The 22,216-nt window shown below is 36.3% G+C and overlaps 1 protein-coding gene across 2 annotated transcripts in view; it reads right to left on the bottom strand.

Moving 5' to 3' along the window:
* Positions 1-653: 653 nt before the first annotated feature.
* The window catches only part of SH3RF1 (SH3 domain containing ring finger 1), an 82,053-nt gene continuing 60,490 nt past the window's right edge, over positions 654-22,216 (bottom strand). For both annotated transcript variants that reach the window (XM_014878549.2, XM_088163615.1), the window contains exons 7-12: positions 18,377-18,531; positions 15,445-15,615; positions 15,022-15,281; positions 11,193-11,527; positions 9,226-9,560; positions 654-3,361 (exon numbers count right to left, since the gene is read on the bottom strand). In XM_014878549.2, coding sequence (XP_014734035.2) covers positions 3,193-3,361; positions 9,226-9,560; positions 11,193-11,527; positions 15,022-15,281; positions 15,445-15,615; positions 18,377-18,531 — 1,425 coding nt within the window. In that variant the 3' untranslated portion in view covers positions 654-3,192. The remainder of the gene's footprint in view (positions 3,362-9,225; positions 9,561-11,192; positions 11,528-15,021; positions 15,282-15,444; positions 15,616-18,376; positions 18,532-22,216) is intronic.

The raw sequence follows: 22,216 nt of genomic DNA, 5'->3' as shown, positions 1-22,216 counted from the left end.
AAGGAAGGTTAGACCAGATGCTCCTTCTTTCAGAGAGCACCCAATGCTGTGCCATTCACTGCCAGCAAAATTTAGGTTCTGCTTGTCAGTCTTAACTAACACTGAGCTTATTGCAGTAGCTGCAACATTTACGATTTATTTTAGTCAAGTCTCAAACATTTGCAAACACTTTTAGGATTAATTTCCACCAGTTTTCCCAGAGGTCACGTGTATATAGCAGACTTGTAAACACATGCAAATCAAGGTCTCCTTGTTAGCCACTTGCTGCCTGACTGCTGTGCACAGGAAACTTCTTCAGGCAAATGAGTCTCTTGCCACCCACCACTTCTGCCCACAGTGGAAGTTCAGGCAGATGCTTCAACCTCTCCCAAGATATCCACAGCAAATCCATTACACCAGACACCTCTTCCTCTAGGGAAAACAGTTTATAACTATTGTGCACCTGATATGCTGTTAATTATGAACAGACTGAGATGGAGGTAGCTACCCTCTTCTGAAGTTATTCACTGAAATAAGGAGTTGGGAAAAGATCAGCCAGGTCCTCACTTCTCTCTACAGTTTTTGCATTACAGTCATCATACCAAGCTTCTTATATTATGGAATCTGAAGACTTTTTCTCTATAAGCAGAAATACGCTCCTAGGAATTCGGAAATTAAGTTCTGGGAATTTTATTGGCAAATTCTTTACAAGTAATTTATATTTAATGTTTGCGTACACTATTTGCTGTAGCTGTTTGCTAAGAAAATATTTATTAGGATTGGAAGTTTAACATAATAAATCAAACACTTAACATTCACCGGACTTCAAACATAGATATAAAATACCTTACAAAATTTTTTTTATGGAATTACACAAAGCAAATGCACAGGGTTTGTCTGTTTCTACACTGAATTAATCCGAAGCCAAAACCAAAAAATAACCCCCAAAAGATCACAAAAAAGGCATGATAAACTGCATTTTTGTCATTGTTGCACTGCTATGTAATAAGCCCTTTTTACAAATGTTTACTCAATGTTAAAAAATCAATTAAAAAGGTATTCCTTCTAACAGAACTATTGGATTAACAGCTGATTTTTAACTGACTTTACAACATGAAATTCTATTAATAGAGGTACCTTAGTCACTTAGTTTAAAATATGGAGAGTAGAGATAGAAAAAATTTAACCTTTAGTAGTCTTTAATATAAAATGCACTAAATTTTCCAAAATAAGATTACGACACACTAGTGCCAATTTATGCTGACAAAAGCTGATATCAGCTTCTTTCTAACTAAAATTCATTTCACAAAACCTTTATATATTACATGAATATTCAAGTAAACTATTTAAAAGATTTAAAAATGCAAAAACTGAATCATACAGTGTTTAGAAGAGATGGTTAATTTGGGAATGCTGTCATGTCCAACTATATAGATTTCTAGATATATATTTTTTTAAGACCATCATGATACTACCTGATATTGCAAAAAATCTCTGTCATTAACATTTGATATTTTTCAATGTATAACTTCAAGAAAATTATAAGGATTTAACAGATCACTGTTTCTGTGTACTATGCGACATTGAATCACCTTACTGGCTTCCCTTTGTAAAGTGCTGAGTAACAGCCAAATAACATCAGATTTAATGGATTTAAATGGAGATGATGGTGCTCAGTGTCTTAAAAAAAAAATCACCATTAAACTGTTATAATCAAACAATAAAATAAAAAAAAAACAAGTTCAGCTGAGTAGCACATGTGTTCACCAGTGTTAAATCTCTAAAAAAAACCCTGAAAGAATAACAATGTATTTCTTGCAGGCTGCATTCTTTCTATCTGTCAGCTGCAAGGACAACATTAAAAAATTTCATTAATGATTCAAACACTGGACACCTTCTCTGGTTGAAGGTGAGTTGCTCACTAGTTTTGGTCAGGTGGCTTTTGGGAAACTTTCAGAGCAAAATAGCCCAGCAACAGGAACTTGAAATGGAAAATGCCAACCATGCACAGTTACATTACTGCAGGAATTGAGTAACACATGCAAGACAAAGAAAAAGTCAGAACATAGCAAAGTAGCAATGGTTAAGAAGTTTGTAAAGTTTTCACAGTGTTTCATACAGCCTTTAACACAAGTGCATCACTTACCACCACTACTGCTCAGACATTTTAAAACATCTCTTGGCCATGCAGATCATTGTGAGAAGAAAACAGCAAATTACACATCTTAGGCATTTTTAGACATTAAGTACAACTTATAATTTTATTTTTATATTCAGTCTTATCAAACAGATGTTTTCAAGTTATATTCATTCTAAGTGTTGGGCTTTAACATTCCTTCCAATTTTGTTGGATCCTGAGCGCTAAATGCCCAAAGAACTGGCCAAATACACAAAGCTAAGCTTTGTTCAAATAGCCAAGTTATTACATGAATAGAAGATATAGGGAATTTCCTGTTGGCACTCCTAAATTTCTTCTTTCCTAACCTTGAGATGGCTTTGTTCAGTTGTTCACATATATCTTTGCCTCCTGGAAACATTACTCTACTTAGGTGATTCATGAAGAAGTAAAACTAGACTCAAGAACACTGCTGACTTTTTTTTCTCTGTCCAAAGAAGAAAATACATATTTTTTCCCCTTTTGGCAAATTCTATTTGACGCCACATCACCACCACTCAACATTAACTCATACAACAGAGACTTACTCCACTGTCAGACACAGCAGGGGAAAAATGTCCAGAGGATAAATGGGAGGCTCTTTATCAGATATAATTGCTTGCTCATAAGGAGAGAATCCAGCTTCCCCTTTGCTATTATTTCATAAATTAATAATTTGTTAAAATCATAGTCACAAGAATTTTAGCTATTACACAAAATTCAAGTTTAAAAAAACAAAACCCAAGAATAAATTAGTTACAGCCTTGTAAACAATTGCTCATTTATGTAACATACTTGGGGAAAAAAATTCCTCTATATAATAAATCAGACAGTACAAGGCACACATCACACTTAAGAATTCAAAGTGATAAAAACCAGCAGATGCCTTCATCTCCTTTGTTCGCTGGTGTAATTGTGCTATAGACACTGTAAAAATATGTAGATTTTTGTTTACATTACAGTCACTTGAAAATATTTCATGACTGTGCTTTTTTCTGGCAAAATATTTGTGCTATTTTACAGTACAGTATGATTTGAAGGTCTTGGAATGAATCTTCTCAAATGTTCTCTACAAAGCTGCCAGGGAAAAGGCCAGTCTTTCCATTTCGTTGCAGAGTGCCTTTGAACCAGCCATCCTCACGTTTTTTGTGTACAAAAACAATGTCACCTTCCTTAAGTTCAAGTTCTGCTTCGCTCTGAGGAGGATAGGATACCACAACCCTGTACCTGTGTAATTAGAAAAAAAAATACCTTCATTTAGGTTCTTTTTTTTTGCCCTCCTCTCCCCCCACTTTTTTTAACCCAATACTTTAAAAAATATTTCTGTGCCCGTTGAAACTTATGAACACAGGAAACTATCTACAACTGTTTGCTGAGTGTGAGACACATATTGAGAAAGTAAGAAAATTACAGCCTGAAAAATATTCCAGGCTGGAGTTTTTCAGCTCTGTTCCCAGCTGATAAGCTGGTCCAGCTCAAAGCTAGGGAGAATTTCTCCCAGGGTGATAATTTGGTCAAAATAAAAAGGAATTAATAACAAAGATAGAACACCTGTTGTGCTGTGTGACCAGGCCCTGGGAATGGGGTGCCTTCTCTCTGAGCCAATCACGTTTTTTCTACTCTTGGAGCTGTGAGTCATGCTATAAACCAAGTGTGTTTCTGAATAAACTTGTCTCTTTCTTCCTGTCATGAAAGACAACCATGTAGCTGTGCATCTTATTTCTGCCATGCTTAAAGGGTTAAAACACCTTTCCACAGCTACAGGTGAGTATGTAACAACTTAAAAGTATGTCTTGAACAGATAATAACAATAGCAACATAATAAATTTAAGGCAAATTCATGCATCTCCTATGGGTTTTTTTCACCAAGATCCCTGTAAAATACAGACAATGGTTAAATAACACAGGAAAATTGTAAACATTTCCTCCAATATAAATTTGCAGACTCCTTCAGTCAGTGATTCAACAAGAATCAAAGAATTCATAGCAGAAGCTAGGCATAATTTTACAAGTATATGTTTCATTTTTTATTATTCCCGTGATGGCTCTTAAGGAAGACAAAGAATGAAAGGAAGAAAGTAACAAAACCTATTAATTTGATGTTTTAAATAATTTTCATTTCCTTAGAAACTCTTTAAGATAGAACATGTTCTTTGAACATAACTGCTCAACTTGTATACTACTCTGTTAAAAACTATATTCAACTCAACAATTTTCTTATGCACTTGGCACAAAGTGCATTTTTTGAGTCTCTCACAGTAAAATCACTTTTCAAGTGAGTCCATCAGAAAGAGGCTACACTTCTCTGTTTTTAACATGCCTAACACCACTCAATCTCTTCTTCCATAGTTTCAGTTCACATCAACATAAAACTATTACTTCACAGATTAAGATAACTATTATCCTAATAAGCTTAAAATAATTTGTTATTTTAATAGATTAAAATTGATGAACAATCTGATGAAAAGACAAAGTAACAGGACATAGTCTAGTAAAGAATGGAATGCCAATTATAGCTCAATACACACATAATAGATTAATTCTGTAATATTGAAGCAGAAAAAGATAGTAGAATGTTTTGCTTAATTACATATGAAACAGAAATTAAGTCTGTCCATACAGTTAAAAGTATTCAGATAAGAGTAGCTGCAGTTTGTAAATAATTAAAGTCTCTTAGGAAATCTAAGTACAGCAAAACATATTTGGACTTAATTAGTTGTCAAATGTTATTTATTTGTGAGTTATGAGCCATGACTTCGTTTCAGTTATGGCAATCCCCAGATTTCAGAGCATGGGAATTATTAGATTCATGCTTCATAAGAGCTACCAAACCAATTACAAGATTTAGTAATGTGCAGCTCCAGAATGCCCTGCATCCAACCTAGGCCTCCACTAACTCCTGCTGTGGGCAACTTGGGTTTTAATGCTGACTTAGGAAATAAGAACCAAATATGTTTAATAAACTGTAAGTTAAATTGAGACTCTCAACGGCTTGAGTTAAAACAACAGCCTTTACTCAGGCAGGACAAGATAGTGAAGGATAAAGAATTGCAATAAAACTATGAAGAACTTCTGTTGTTAATAAACAGGTTGCTCCAAGGCTGAAAATTAACCAGCTCTCTACATAGTCTGTTAAAAAAAAGTTTCAAGAAAGAATACCTGCCTACCTCATCTTGCAGTCTGTCAAACACTGCCTTGTAAACGTTTGACTTGAAATATGCTTGTTTTCAGTTTCTACTTCTGTCTGTGAATAATCTCTATGCTCCCCTGAATTGACAGACAAGTCTGTTCCCTGCTGCTGCTTGCTCACATCTCTGTCCCCTCTAGAGGAGAAAGAGTTGTCTTGAGCTTTCTATATAGTGTCCAATAACCTCTGCAATAATTTGGTACTTCTTGTTAGATATTATAAATTTTATATTTTTTTATTTTAATAGCTTCCCAACTATTTTGATATTCATCTTGATATCTAGTGTCTAAAACAGAGCACAACAGCCCTGGTTTTATAGTGCTATTTTACTGTATTTTTCAATTTTTAATGAGAAGAAACCCATTAGGTTTTGCACCTGTAAATCATGTGTCCTTCTTCAAATTGTCTGCCACATTTTACAAATCCTATTTGCCCAAAGAGAGGTGACCAGACCTAGACCCATCACACATTCACTGAGCTGTCTATCCAGATCACCCTGGATTAACTATAGAACAAAAACTATTTTTCCACTACTCCTTTCATCATCTACAACATATTGCCAGAACTACCAATTTAAAGCACAACAAAAAGCTTATGCTTCAGCTCAAAAGTTCATTGCAAGGTCCCTGAAGAAAAAATAATCATATTTACTAAGCATGACCTATGTTTTGGAAAAACGTTCATTCCCACATGTTTGAGTCTTCCAAAGCACTTCCTCGTTTGTCTCTCTAATCAGTATTTGCAAACGTTTTCAATGACTGAAGGTAAAATGTGTCGATCTTTCGTGGTCAATTAATATTTTACATGCATTTAAGCTGTACAACTATGAGGTTTTTCCTTTCTTTTATTTTTCTTTGACTGTCTTACTGACATTTTTCACTAATTTTCCAAATATTATCTTAATTACTTTTAGTCAGCTAGTGGCAAAATGTTAGTATTATAAAAATAAAAGTACTTTAGCTTCCCAGAAGTAGTCAATATATTTGCTACTGCACCGGTTGTTTGCTGATATTCTTAATATATCTGGATATATCCCACAGCGCTTTTGCTTTGTACTTATGAATTTATTTTTTATATTGAAGAGGGTATTGGCCTCATCGCATTTCTCCATTCTACTTTTCATTTTTAATATTACAATTTCTCACACTCTTCAGTAACATGAAGAAGATTATATCTTTCATGTGTTTCTCCATTTCTCTGTTGCTTTTATTCCTACCTAGTTGTGGCTGATTTTTGGACAATGATTTGTAGTTTTCCTGATCAACAGTGGATAATAATACTTTCTCACATGCAAAAAAATTTAGCTGAGAGAAACACAGAAAGCTGGAATTCCTACTAATACACAAGTTAAACTAATAATTATTACTCAGCTTCCTGATTTTTTTTTCTTCTTGCCCTTAGAATTTTTACTTTCCAGCTCAAGAATGCCCTGATGTTGTGCAGATCCTGTGTCTTCTGAGTGGGTGCTTTGACTCCTACAGATCACCAACGCCCATCGAGGGCAGAGTGATTCTCAGCATTTAATTACCAGCATTAAATGGTGCCAGATGTGGTAAGGCTAGCTGCCCTATAAAGCCACTGGCCCGCTCACTGGGAGCAGATGTTACACCAGTCATTTTGTGGGAGGTGAAATTACTTAGGGTCGCTTTAATCACAGAACAAAATTACTGCTTTTCTTTCACTGTAACTGGATGAAAGATTCATTTTATAATTTAGGATATGTCGTGCTGTGTATTTAGGTCAGCTTCAAGTCTCTAACACCATTGTGGAGGGCTGGGTAGTTTATTATTACAATGCTGTAAATTTATTGTAAAATTTAAGGCTATTTAAGCAACATCACCCCCTAAAAGAGGAGGCTCATGAAAAGAGCTTGAAATTTTGTTTTAACTTTTATGGTAAAATGGTAAACTCCTCAGATAACTAAATTCCTGTACATTCATAGCATAGCATGTCTCACTCTGGGAATTGCCCAGAGTTGGGCCTATCTTTGTAAGGAAAACATAATGATCCTTGGTCTTGTCAGCACCGCATCAATACAAGAAATCACCCTGAAATAACCTGGATAATGGCTGGAGAATCAGAAGGAATGAATGAGCTCCATTGCAGAGTATCAGGTAACTCAGGTAATTCCAAGCTGGAATTCTCCAGTTACATTGCAGTCTGTGACTAGAATTGTGAGATATAAGAGCAGAATAGTCCTAGCAGGAGATTTCTGTTCTTCAGCTTTTTGTTGAGCTTATCCTCATGAATATTTCCCTCTTCAACTCAAATTTTCACTGAAGATGCCACATGATTCTTACCCACTGAAGAGCAATCAATGCTTAAAAATTACTTTGAAGATATTGAGTACAATGTAGACTTTAAGTATCAGTAACCATCACATTTTAAGAAATTCAGCCAAAGGAAGTGTGCAAGGGCACATCAGCAGGGAAAAAAAATTAACCCTGTCCTGAAAAGGACACACAGACAAAAATGTTACAATTCTGCATGACTACCACTGAGAATTATCTTGCAGCAATGCTTCTGCAGTAGGAATTATCACTTAAATAATAGTAAGGATAGAGAGAATGTTTGAGTATATGTTATTACTAGACCTGTAAAAATGTACAGCATCATTTCCTGTAAGTAGTTCTGAGAAAAAAAATTCCATCATGGAAGTGAAAAAAAACACTTTTTGTGATGATGAAAGAACTTTATGCTAATATGCACTGGTTATGCCAGAATTAATTTAATGTTATTTTCACATTCAAAGCATGAAAACATATTAATGTGCCAAACAGACTTATGATAATGTGAAAATGAATGATGTTATTCTTAAAGAAGAGCCTTTCAGGTTTTATTTTCCATGTATAAGTGTAAATCTATTTCACAAATTCAGTATGAAATAGAAATCTCCTGCAAGGAAATTGTGTAGGAATAGAAATACCCTTTTAAAAAATATTGGAGTTATTAGAGGACAGAAGTGAACTAAAAGACAAGTAGAAAGTTATATACTGTCTGGATTTTAAGACATGGGTATAGCTTAAAATAGTGGACTTCTGGAAGTACAACAGGATGCCCACACACCATGAGTTTGTGGTATCAGAACAAAGTCTACAACAGCCAGCTTTAATCAGTTCAGTTCTAGAGCTGTTAATATTATAACTCTACTATTTTTTCTCTGTGCACCACACAATCCTGTAGCTGCTGCAAAATAAATCCTATGACATTCTTCATACTGCTGGTCTGCTACAGGAAGAAGAAAAGATCCTGTATTTAGAAAACTGCCACTTCCTTCACATTCTACAGAGGACTTGAAACTTGAAAAACTATAGGTGGACACACAATTGACAGAACATATAAGCAGCTGCCTGTCAGTCTCAGAGTCCAGACAACTCTATGTTTTTCAGACTCACTTGTCAGAGCACAGAGGCTGCCCTAGAGCCTGTGTGGGGATGCACAGCCAAGGGGCATTCAGGCAGTAAAAAGTATCTCTGCAAAAGCTCAAGACATTAAAATATTAAGAAGCCTACATATAGATAGATAAAGGGCTCATTCACCATATATTTAGGTTAGCAGTTATATGCTGCTAATAATCAGGACTAACCTGATACTCATAAGTGCAAGAATATAATGTGCTTCTGTTTTGAAAAATAGGAGGCCTCTTTTGTCTACCTCAGTTCTCATACTAAACCTATGATCATCATATTTGAGTGTCTTTTAATTCAAAAACTTTAAAGTAACATGAAAAGTAAACAAATATAAACACGAATATTGGTTGATAAGTAAATAAAGAACTGTACAAAAATAAATTTAATCTTGTTATAAAATCTCAGCATTTTGAAGCAGTTCTAACAAACACTACAGGTGTTGGAGAATGGCTTGTTTCTCGGTTTGCCCAAGTCTAGCTCTGTGGATACTTTACCTTTCACACACAAGAGGCCTGGATTCATTGAGGACCGGCCCCAGCGATGAGCAAGGCTGCCGAGGTGGCGGGGCTATGGGAATAGAGGAATCCAGGGACGTGGCTTTCCGATGCAGTGTCTCCTGTGCCAGCCCAGAGGCCTCGCTGTCGGTGGGACAGGAGCCAGCCTTGCTGTGAGTGCCTGCTGATGGAAGCTCTGGCCCCACTGCACCTTGCAGGGCCAGCTCTGCCGCAGCCTGCTCCGCCTCCAGGGTGGGTGACGCTGGGGGTGACAGTCGAGGCTTGCGTTTAGTAGATGCTCCAGAAAGTAGTTTCAGCAAACCTTTCTTTTCTTTCTGTAAACCAAAAGCAGTGCCCCATTTTAGAACAAAACCTTCCTACAAAGAGTTGAACAGTTCCTTCTGATAGATGACATCGTGCTCAGAGATGACTCAGTAAATTATGAGGACATACTTGATATTAGAGAGATAATGATGAAAAGTATAAAAGAAAAAGAAAATTACTAACATTCTAAAGAGAAAAACAGCAAGCAATTTAGATCATAAACTAGCTTAGTCCTTTCACTTTGTTAGGTTAAAGTTTAACTTAAAATGAAATGGCTCTGCTCCAAAAGGTTGTCTAGAAAAAGGTGTGAGGAGTTAAGATTCCCACAACAGAAATCTATGAAGTAAAACATTTCATTAACTTGGACATTTCTAGGAAAACAAAGAGTCACTTCAAGCAGGGAAAAAAGTCTGGTCTGCTCTGGAAGCTGCTATTTAGGTAAGTTTATTTTATTTATCCTCTAGTAATGGAAGACCTTCATGATTTAACAAAAATTCACCCCGAGGGGAATGCATTTTATTTTGCTGCTCTGCTAAAGGGAAGGATTGTAAACATTCTTTTTGCTTGTCCAGACAAGAATCCTTGAAGACTATTACCTACCCTGAAGAGAATTACTTAAGTAGCTTTTGTGTTTCTTGTCTTTTTTTTTTTTTTAAGGGGTGTGGCAGTGATCTTCTTACCAACCCTTTGACTGAGTGAATTTAGTGCTTATAAGAGGTGCCAGATTGTAAGCCCTGGAGACAAAAATAATATTTAACCACAGACAGAGAAAAGCATGAGCAAAGAGAAATTTTTTTGATAGCCTGGGATGTAGTTGATTTAGTGAATAAAAATCTTCAGCCCTTTTCCCAAGTTTCCAATAACTTAGTCATTTCAGCAAAAATCTGCTGCCTAGCAGATGTCAAAGATAAAGAGAAACTCAGAGAAATTAAAACAATCCACATGTATTGCATCATTCATCTTAAACTACAAGTAAATTTTCTCTATGGGCACCTCAGTCTGACTTCAATGTCTATGGCTAAAATAATAAAGTTCTAGGCACATCCGTTCAACAATAATTAACAAAATAGCTAAAAAGTGGCTGACATTATACAGTTTAAGATTAAAATTTTCATAAACTTCACTAAGGAGTAAATGTGGCTGAAGAATAGTAAGGTTAAGTCTAAAACATTTGAGATGTAAAGACAGTTGTCAGAAGGAGAAAAAAGTTTTCTAACTACATCACAACTGTAAAACAAAATAAATTACAAAGCTGGAAGAATTTTTCTGACAACAATATAACAATCACATGGCTTGGTGAACAGTGAGAATGAGTTTACACACTTAGGAAATACTTCAAATAGATGGAAGGAAAGCAGAATCACTACAGACTCCACTGTCCTACATTTAAAAAAGATGGTTATGTGCATTCTTTCTTTTACCAATTAACATTGCTGGTAATGTGTTTTCCATAATTTCTCAGTGTGTCTCATTATAAGGAAAGTGACCTGAAAGAATTCTGATTTTAATTTTATTTTGTTAAACTGAAGTTCTTACATTCCTGCAAGTTCATGTGGGTTTTTTAGGTTGTGTTGTTAAATCTCTTAAAAGACTGTATGATGAAAATAGGATAATTCAAGGGGATTATTTCATTCTCTACTCACCTTGCCATCCTTATCTGTTTTACTGACAGCAGCATTTCCACCAGCTGTTAAAGCACTCTCTGGAGATGCAGGAGCTCCAGGGTGAGTGTTTGTCGTTTTTCCACTGATATCTCCCTCCAAAGATGAAGCAGCAATGTTAGAATTACATGCCAGTGGGATGGTTGAGCGGTTCACATTCACAGCTGTGACATAAGCAGCAGTATTTGGAAGCTGGGGCTGCTGGGAGGCAACAGAGTGGTGGGGGATGATCACAGCTGCAGGAATAAGGCATGTTGGACTTTGTGCTTGTATGGGTGTGACTGCTGCCGTAGGTCTTTCTTGGCTATGTGAGGCAACTAGAATAAAAGAATGAAATGTGAGAGTTCACCTTTTCACAAGATTCACAAAGTGAGGTACAGTTACTGTGTTACAGGTAATCAATCACAAGAAGTTTTCTTCTTACCTTTTTAACTTCCATTTATATTACTGCAATGACACAATACACACCACCAAATCTATTTCACCTGAATAAAGCCGTTGCAGACACTCTCTTACTTGCACCAGTACACAACAGAAGAATAACAGCACTGCAACTACTCTGTTGTGGAGAAATCCAAGCTGCTAAGTCAAATGCTTCACATACAGACAGATGTGAAGATTACACTTTAGTACCTAAGAGCTAGCTAAATACTGCCTGGAACTTGTTTGCTCCTTTTAATATGACATGTAGTTGTCAGGGCATATAAAGGAAAGCAGTAAGAAACACACTTTATAGAAGCTGCTAAAAATATAATTAGATTGTTTCCCTAAACTGTTCACAAAATCCACAACAGATTTCATGGGTCTTTCAAACAATAAGCACAGTGGCAATTACTGCTATGAGTGCTTTCTCTGAAAACATAAGCTGTTGTCTCTTGAGGCATTTAAATATAGAGAGTGGATTTACTCATACCCCTGTGAAATAAAAGGAACATCTACACTGGAAGCTGGAGAAGAGCACAGGGCTGAGTACATTAACCTGGGTTGCAAGGCAAAGCTGCAAAGCACAGAGCTTTGCAAGAACTAATTTATCTTTTACAAGAAGTAATACTGCTGTTAAAGCCTTATGGTCACTCATATATGCATGCTGTTAGACCATTTCAACGGCCTGGGCATCTCTGCACCACTGGGTGGTATGAAAAGCAGACACATTAACTGAACAATAGGAGGTAAAATGCAGCATCCGGTGCTGCACAACCTCTCTCCTTCAAATACTTTGAAACTTTCTATCTAAGAAAGGGTCATCCCTCTATCATGGTGCAAGTACATCTCAATTGTATCAATTTTTGATTTTTCAGATACTACTAGAGCTTCAGACTAGTTGCAAATGAAATCCTGGAACCAAACCTGCAGCACTTGCTCTCTTCATTCTGCATTCTACAAATTTCTCTGGTAATTTGGTTAGATTGCAGCAACAGTGTATTAGAGAAGACTAACAGAGATCCCCAATTTTATATAACAATCCTACAGTATTATACCCAATTACAATCTGTGCAGTAAGAAACATAAATTCTTATTCATTAAAAAAGGCACATCACTTATATGCTATGTCTAATTTTTTGATAACTTCTTCTGCTTTAGCCAACCCTTCTCAACTCTTCACTAGCATGAGTATTTCAAAAGATAAGGAGATTGTAGCAAGATTTTTTTTTTTTTTAATCAAAAAACAATTATTAATGCTGGCTTTTTGTTCATGAGAAAACATTGGTTTTCCTAGAAGTAGCTGCTATTCTTCAAGATATGTCTACACTCATGTGCAACTTAGGTATGACAAGCATGGAAGAGCTTTCTGGTTTTGTTTTCTTATTGCTGATGGAGTTGATAGGAAAAATGCTTCAAGTCACCCTATTTTCATTCGGATTATCCTTTAATGAAATAGGCAGAATATATGTTTTCTTTATAGGTCCTTCCAATCAAAGGATGCATACTCCCTCAGCAAAGATGATGTCAAGCAATGTCTCATTAAGATCATTTGAAGAATGGTCCTTGAAGCCCTGAGCTAAACTGAAGCTGGAGCCATGCGTTAACCTGTGAAGCCTCATCCAAAACACTCAGCAAATGTGCTAAGGAAAGCTCAAGAGGATCATGTTTCAGATGTTTACTACAAAGTTCTCTGTAACATCTGAACATAAAGCAGCCCTTATTGCTTCAGTGGTCAGGTCCTTAAAAGGGACAGATCTGTATTTGTGTGACTAACAGCACACCTTTGCACAATCCAATGTTAAGCTCTCTATGATGAGAGTCCAGTCTCTTTGAATTTTTCATTTTGGACCTGAAAAGTCAGTGGGAAGTATGTTGTCACATTTGTCAGCTGAATGGAAGTGTAAAAGCTTATTCAATTTGACAGTGGTGCAGAGATGCAGGAACAGAAAGGCCTCTGGAGCCCATAGGAGTTTTCTCCTTTGTGTTGTCACTTCCAAGCTCCTAGGCAGCTCAAAAGAAGGATTTAGAGTAGAAACCACCTGTGCCTAAGAGGCAGGAAAGTACAGATGCTTTCCTTAGTTTCTCTTACCAGTTGCCAGCAGCATCTGGTTATTTTTATTTAAAGGCAAAGAATAAAGTTGTAACAGAGGACTAACACACCTGCTTCAGCTTCAGATCAGGCTGGAGGAAGATGGGGCCAATTAAGGAAATAAAATAACTCAAGACATATGTACATATCCTACCTTCAAAAGCAAACCTGGTGCTGATATATGAACATGCACAGAGTGTTTTAGGAGATGCATGACTCTGAGAAGTGGGCTAATCCATGGATCTTGAGCCCATAAGAAATAACCCTTCTTATAGGCATAACAGAGCATACCAATACAACTTTTTGTTTTCTCTTTTGCTCTGCCAATAAGAATCCTGTGATTAACAAAACCCTTTTGTCATGATGCTCAGTCAGGAGATCACAGACCCTAAATTCAAGGCTGCAAGGGGGAACATTGGGATAGTCTGAAATGGGAGTTTTCCTTTTTTTCTTTTTCTTTTGAGGCCCTTGAAGCAACTGATACAGATTTGGCTCCAATTGTGTGGTATTTTCTTAGCCTGGCAAATCCACAGAGGAGTGCATGGATTTGGTAAACAAAAACTCTTGAAAACACCACTATCAATCTTTTTGGATCTGCATTTAAATAACAAGAAGGCATGTTTCACTATGATGTGGCCTGCCCCAGAGAGTAAATGAAGAGTTACACCTTTCAGAAATGCGGAATTACATTACATAGATCATACGGATCTTGAAGCCAGTATAGCCTTTGTGTTTCAGAGTCAAAGCCGAAAGAAGTTGCAGTCAAGGTTAGAGAACAAAATGGAATGCCTAAGGACCAACCCTGAGCCAGAGACCTGAAAAGGAACACTAAGCTATTCAAAGATGTTAGAAGATAATTTAAAAGTGAATGCCAAATTAAAGCAATCTGTAGCTCTTATGCAGTTAACACACAAAAAATAAGCTATGACTCAGATGTTCTTATCACTTTTATTACTATATGAATTGCATGAGAGTGGGGAAGCTCAAAGAATGTCCCCATCCCAGACACTTCTGGAACCACAAAAAAAAAAAAGAGAAAAAAAATTCCACATGAAGTACTTGCATATAAATTCCAAATAGTGGGAGTATGTACGTACACATGGTTGCTTAGAGGAGAATAATAAAAGACCTAACAACTCAAGATTGTCATTTCAGAAACCATTCAACTCTAAACAATGGCATTAAGAAAAGCTTTAGAAAACCCCAGCATACACTTACATAGACCCTCACTCCAGTCACTTGTCAAGATAGACTCTACAGTTTGTCTACAACACGTAGCAAATTTGGGGTTTTTTTTACCTGTTCTAACTGCATTTCGAGCCTGGTTGACCGTCATTTGTCCTGTCACGTGCATAAGGACCTTGGTTTGCGGACTGGTTTGGACATGTGCTGCAGAAACCACTGCTGTGGGTACTGCACTGGAGTTCACTGCCACACCATTCCCCTGGAGCTTCTGGGATGTTCCACTAGCAGTGGAAGGGCTGACCATGGTCACCACTCGTCCTGTTTGGCCAGCAGTAGACATGGGAACCTTTGTTTGTGATGCACTTGTCACCGTCCTGCCAAAATTTAATGCAAACAATAAAACACAACTGAAAAAAATTAGCTAGTTACTAAACCCCACAAGTCTTCTATTATGCAATTTTAGCATTTAATACAAGAACAGAATAATTATGAATTTGAAAGTAGCTTAACTATTTAGACACTTGTATAATACTGTACCTTGTAACTGGAGCAACATAATTTCCAGGAAAAACACCAATCTTGCTTGTATGCATGGAAGTTCCCTTGAACCAGCCATCTTGGCAGCGCTCAAACACTAGGAACATTTCTCCTTTCCGCAGTTCCAGTTCATCTTCTTTTCGAGGAGTGTAGGGGTAGATAGCAATATACCTAAAAGACAGGAAAAGAGACACAAATGATAAAACTAAAACAGTTCAAAACCTCAATTGTGTTTTCTGGTACAGAGAGTTCAGAGACGACAAGGCACGGTAGAAATGGCTGTGTTAATCCATCATACCTTCACAATATTAAAACAGAAGTTACAGGTAACATTAAGGGGAAACAATGACACTTAGGAATATCCTTGAAGTGCACTTTAACGTGATGCCTAACAGACTACCTGGAACAAAGGCTAGACACTGTTAAAGGAATAAAGTAGGTATTTATTAAAAGGCCTTCAAAGAATACACCTTGGGCAGTACAAGAACCTGGCCATGGCTCTACCCAAGATGGATGACTGGTCATGAGTTTTCACACTTTTGTAAGTTTTGGTCCATTTGCATATTGGGGTGAATTTTCCAATTACAGCTTCAGGTTATGAAGGCCCATCCTCCCATATTACTCTCCTCAATTCCCTGTTGTTTACAATTTTTGGGCCTGAAGCTGCAATGGTGTCCTTGGCTCTCAGGCTGGAAAAGGACTTACTAAAGGAAAAGGATAACTAAGCTGTGAAGAGAACTTGTTAACACTTTAAATTACGTTCAGAGTCACACACTAAGGCAGTTCAGAATCTGAAAAATATAAAAGCTAAAACTTAAGGCCTCAAATGGAATGCAAAAGACTTGTAATAGGACTGTCCATTTTCTTAATGAAGTTAGAGATCTTAATTAAGTAGGTTTTATCAACTACACATCCCAGCATATCCCACTTTCCCTACACCTGCTTCTCATATCTCTTATACTTTGTGACACATCAATTTTTCTTTTATTTGGAGAGTTGGGGAGAATGGAGAAGTTCTGTTAGCTAGGACTGAAAGATCAGTGTCAGAACTACATTTCAAACTGCAAAACTGGAAGCTCCTGTGCAAATTTCAGTGCAAAAGAAAAGGATGTGTTACTAGAAATTGAAGTTTATGGGTAAGGTGGTTAGCAGCTAACTCACTTGTAAAGTTTATTTCCTTTTATGTTTTCTTAGCAACACTAAAGCATAATACAGTGCATTTGAAATCATATTGAGAGTTCTGATACATTTGCATTTTTCTTTTAAAAGAAATTCTTAGGAAAAAAAGTTTAAAAAAAAGCTGAAGCTCCTGTAGTTGCATCTTGGAATGTTCCTAGGGAAATTTTCAAACAGGATTGCACAGCTCTCTATTACTAGAAAGTGATACTGTTTTAACCACCACTGTTCTACTTTCTGCAATGTTTGAACCTAAAAAAATAATTTCAACCATATATACAATTATCGACCCAAACCTATGGAAAATAGCGTTCCAATAAATTGCACTTTCTCTAAAATATTCTTTTCACAAGAGGCAGCCAATTAAGTAGATGTGTAGACTATCCCCTTTTATGAAAAAGGATCCACAGTTGCTTGCAGTGCTAGTCTTTCCCACTCCTCTTGTAACCCCAAGGGCAAAAAAGTGTCTTTAAAAAGCATTCTTTCATCAAAATTGTCTCTTGTGCACAGTAACAATAGCATTAACTGCATGCTTCTCCTTTTTGCATTACATCTTTATTCCTTTATTCCAATAAACTTTGCAATATCTACAGAAATTCTTTAAAGGCAATATAGGTACCCAAAGCAAGCAAAAAATACACTTTAAAGGAGACATATGGTACACTTAAAGCAGAAGGCTTCACTGGTACATGACTTAGCAGTGATCTACAAAGCCACACACTGAAGCTCTATGGAAAAGCAATTGATCTGCTTTAATTGATGTTCATTAACTTCCTTTTTAGTTAATTTACTCCAAATTTCATTAGTATCCTCATATAGAGCAACCCTTTGAAGACACAGGATGGGAATAAATGAGATGGGAACTTGATGAACTGCACTAGGTGCAATAATCCGTAAGAGCCAATGTTAAAATGCTTGACACCAAAATCCAGATGCACCTGCTATACAAAGAAGGGGGCTTTTTGGAGTGGGAGGAAACCTGGTGGGAAAATAACAAGAACAGAACAAAAGCAGTCCTTATTCAAACAAGTCGATGGTTCAGCATCTCCTGAATTTTACATTTTCTTTTATCATTCTTATTCCCCAAGCTGCACACAAAGAAGTTTTCAAGAAGAAAGATGTTGTTAGCAATACATGTTAATATACCAAATATTTTCACCCGAAAGGATGACGCACATTTGCTTGTATTACAAGTGTGAAGACATAATGCTAACTAGCAGCTTTCTGCCTTCATCCCAAATTGCCACCCACCAATTAAGTGCACTGTAGAATCTTCAGTCAAATTTCAATTGCAACTGACACAAGTAGTCTGACAGTAACACATTTAACAGTCTAAATTAAATACAGCACTTTCTGTGTTTTGGCATAAGTTATTCCATATGAGAATAGCCTTTTCATACCATACATAATGGAAAACACTGAATAAATTCACTCCAGTGAAATGACACTTTTGAGTTATCCAGTATTCAGTGCTAACGCAAGGATTCATTCATCTTCTGCATGATAAATTGTATTTTTGAAGTGATTTCTTTCTATACACAGCAACAGCTGATTATATTTATCTAAGACATTAACAATGCTCAGTTTGGAGCCTGTTTGGGGATATCACCTTTCTGCATGCTTTTATTCTAAGTTGCATGCTTGGCTTTTTTGGCAATTCCAGCAGAACAGAGCCAGCTGCCATGCTAAACATGCAGGTGAAGTTAGCGATCTCATTCCATTTTTCTGACTGGAAAGAAGTTTCAATTTTACTTACACACTTGGACGAGCTTGTGGTCGTAAATGTGCCACTTGTTCAGTTGATCCTGATGCAGACCTTTGTATGACACTTGTAGACTGAGGTCCAGAAGTGGCCGAAGCAATGATTGCAGCAGGCAAGAGAGGTGGTGGCGGAAGTGGGGGATTAATATTCTGATTTTATAAGAACAAAAAAATAGCAACAGATGATCAGTATTGTTTTGATAAGTTCAATCAGCTGGGAAAAAAAAAGAGCATTATATTGTAAGGAAAAAAAGCAACTGAGTCCAGTATTGCTTTACCTACTGACAATATAACTGGAGAGAGAACTCTGTCTCTATTTCTCTTTCTTTCAGTTTAAAATCTTGACGTTTTGGCAGCTAATTAAGCAAATGACAAACAATTTCTCAGCACAGGAAAAATGGAAAGCACTGTTCTAGTTATAACATGTTTAGGATAGGGCTCGACAAAAATTCAGAAGCCTTCCAGGTGGTAGATTTTGCATCCTGCTGCTGACTGTACTTCATAACATGATTGTTTTTGTAACCTGAAGCTGAAACATAATATACAATTCAGCTGCAGTGCACCCAAAAGCACGCCTTCTGGGGGAAATTTTCTTTTGATGTATGGGTTACAAAAGCAAGCACAATATGAGACCACAGTCACTGAGCTATTGTTACCTCTTTCTCCTATTCTTCTAGTTTAAAGAGTTAGCTTTTGAAATTCAGTATTATCAAGATTGGTAATCTTTAACAAATACCCCAGTAAAAAGGCACCACACATCGTAATGGGGGTCCTGCCTACAGACTTCTGTGCCTTTTGAGAATCAATGGAGCAATTGTTACCTTCTGCTCTGTAAGGCCTCAGACAATTCTTTAGGACCTTGTGCACTGACACTCCTGGGAAAAAGCACGCACAAAAGGAGACCTTTTCCTTCCCCCCCTTCCAAAAATAACTATTTGTGTTACAACACACACAGAAGGAGTAATAAAAAACCTCCCACCCTTGAAAAAATGAAACCGAATTAATTTAAAACATAATCTTCCTAAAACCCACAGAACTAGAACATTAATTAACAAAATATCCTGAAACAGTGCCTGGCACTTCCAATACATCTGCATATAAATGCACAACATTGCATCATCAGTTTGGAAAATATGTAATTGTGAGTTTATTTTAATTCCCCTCAAACACTTCACTTCTAAAGGGTTTTGCCTTTTTTTTCCCCTGTTTTTCTAAACAAAAACCTATAGGGAAAATGAATTTTAGTTCTACACTGTGTGATTATTACTTTGCTACATTTGGTGAAAATGTTAATAAAAAGACAGCTCTTTAAACGAGTTCTACACTGCCAAGTTACAGTAAATAACTGCATAATTAAAGACTTTCACATCTAGAGAAAACTGATCAACTCTTACAGTGTTTCAGTCAAAACTGTTATGCTTAGTTATGATATAAATTTCATGTTATATAATGAAATATTCCTATTTCATTTATAGCTTTTTTCCTGGTCGTACAATAACACGTTCTTAAGACCAGATAGCCCTTCTGTATCCAACACTAAACAGAAATGACCTGCTTGAGAAACATTGCTCAGAGTTTGATACTAGTAGTTTTTTACAAAAATGACAATTGCATTTACTTCATATTCTACCCAACAATTTTTTAAAGTATCCAGATAATTCACACTGAAATACCAACATTCCTCTTTCAGCTGTTTTACAGCTGAAGTTATTTGTCCCTCTCAGTTAGACATTCAATAAATATCTTAGGTGAATGTGAGCATCTAGCTTTCATGAAACCTATCAATACAATATCAATTTAAATCATTTTTTAGGCATGTAGATTTCTTTACATATGGTAGAATTGTATATCCATATAAGGAAATGATTAGTTCGAATTCTTTAAAATGAAGCCTATTCATGCACAATATCACAGTTGTCATGGTTCCATACTTCCTGCATCTCTAAAGATGCTGAACATTGCATTTTATTCATTTGAACACATAATATACTCTGAAGCTTTAGTTGCAATAAAGGCACCTTCACAGCTCTATTTTATTCTGCTTTATTCAGGGTCTGCCCCCCTCCCTGTCTCTCTCAGTATGGTAATGAGACCAGCAGTGAGCCACAGTCCAATTAAACTCTCAAAGACTTGGCAAGTACCAAATCTAAATAAACTACTTGATAGACTTTAGAGGACTAACACTCCACAGCTTGCACTGCTACTACTTTGTAAAATAGATCCAAATTATCTAGCCAAGTTTTCAAGAGGTTTTCTGGCATGCAACCATTTTTCTAGCTGTTGAGAAACACACCTACCTCCAGGGCACATGCTAGTTTTGATGGTTCCCATAATCAACGTTCCATGAAAGAATATACACAAACCACATGTGATTCAATAAAGTATGCTCAGCAATAATTAAAAGTATTTTAGGTAGGCGAGAGGGAAAAATTGAATGTTTCTGCAACTACTTTTCAGACCCCAGGTGTACTTTCAAGCATATAAAACAGCATATAAGTGATAAATTTTCTTATTTAATTGGAAGATGAAAAATTACATAATTTGATAATTAATGTATGTTACAACTTCAAAAAGTATCTATACTCATGCTCTAGAAACACATGCATATTACTAAACTTAAATATAATTAGGCTGCATTCCCATATCAGTTAATTGAAGATCAGTAATCACCCCACTCAAAGAATAATAAAAGGCACAGCAGTGGAAAAGAACATTCATTAACAGTCTTCACTCCCACAGTGTCTAGGAAAAAATATATGGCTTGTAAAATTCCCTGAGGGCTAACAAATTAGACTTCTGTTTAACAAAATTCCTAAAGTATACGTTATCAAAAACAGGTCTCTCATACAAAACCTCATTGTTTCTTCCAGCTGCTTCCTTTTCGCAACAAAAGTTGATTTGAATTTTGGTTGATTAAAATTAGGACAGTTGTTATTAAAACCTCCCAATTTACACTATTGAACCTACACTGGAACTACATGAAAGAGCTAAGTGTCATCAGTATATTATATAACCCTCATGCTTGTGCCTCATTAATAATAACTCAAACTACCTTCTATTCTACAACATAAAGAGCAATTTCTCTTTTTGTGCATGTATGAGAGAACAAGACCAGAAAAATTAGGTATTTTTAAATTTTTGAAACCTTCAGCAGGTAACTGAATGCAAACCATTCAAATACAGACCACCTATTTCTGCTAGTTAAGCACACACACCAAGACACCATTTAAAAGTCAACATTTCCATTCTGTAGAAGCAGCAGAATGGACATCTAGGTCAATTGCAATCCAAAAGACTTTTCACTTCTCAAGAGACTGCAAGGGCAGACTGAAAGGAAGATAACTTATCTCTTGTTGCTAGATTGTTTTTCTGCTGCTACTTTTGAATGTAATTCTAACTTTGCTGGGGTATATTTTGTTTGTTTTTCCCATATCATGGTTCAAATCACATACTTTAAGATTATTTTTCAGTAAAATCTATGACAACTAGATCTACTACCTTATAAATTACATCCAAGAATTTCCTTCCAAGTCAATAAGCCTTACATAATTGTATGTGCATATTTTCATCCAACAGCTACTGAACTTGACATCTGCTATTTATATTTTGCAAAGAACTTTAACTATACTAAACATCTACAAGGTTCAAAAATGCCAGTGGCCAAGATAAGCAGACCAATTAATGCCCCAATTAACAGTAAAGGTGTGGTTGGAAGTCCCAAAGAGCAGTGTAAGAGATAATATCTCAGCCAAAAGCTCTTGCTGTGAGAAGTCTGTCTCAGTTGATAGCTACTTCAATTTCAAAGAATCAAACCTCAAAACACAAGCCAAGAATT

The sequence above is a fragment of the Sturnus vulgaris genome, chromosome 4, assembly GCF_052056855.1.
Source record: "Sturnus vulgaris isolate bStuVul1 chromosome 4, bStuVul1.hap1, whole genome shotgun sequence".
NCBI lineage: Eukaryota > Metazoa > Chordata > Aves > Passeriformes > Sturnidae > Sturnus > Sturnus vulgaris.
The sequence above is the reverse complement of the archived record's forward strand: the minus strand, read 5'-3'. Positions and strand labels throughout refer to the sequence as shown.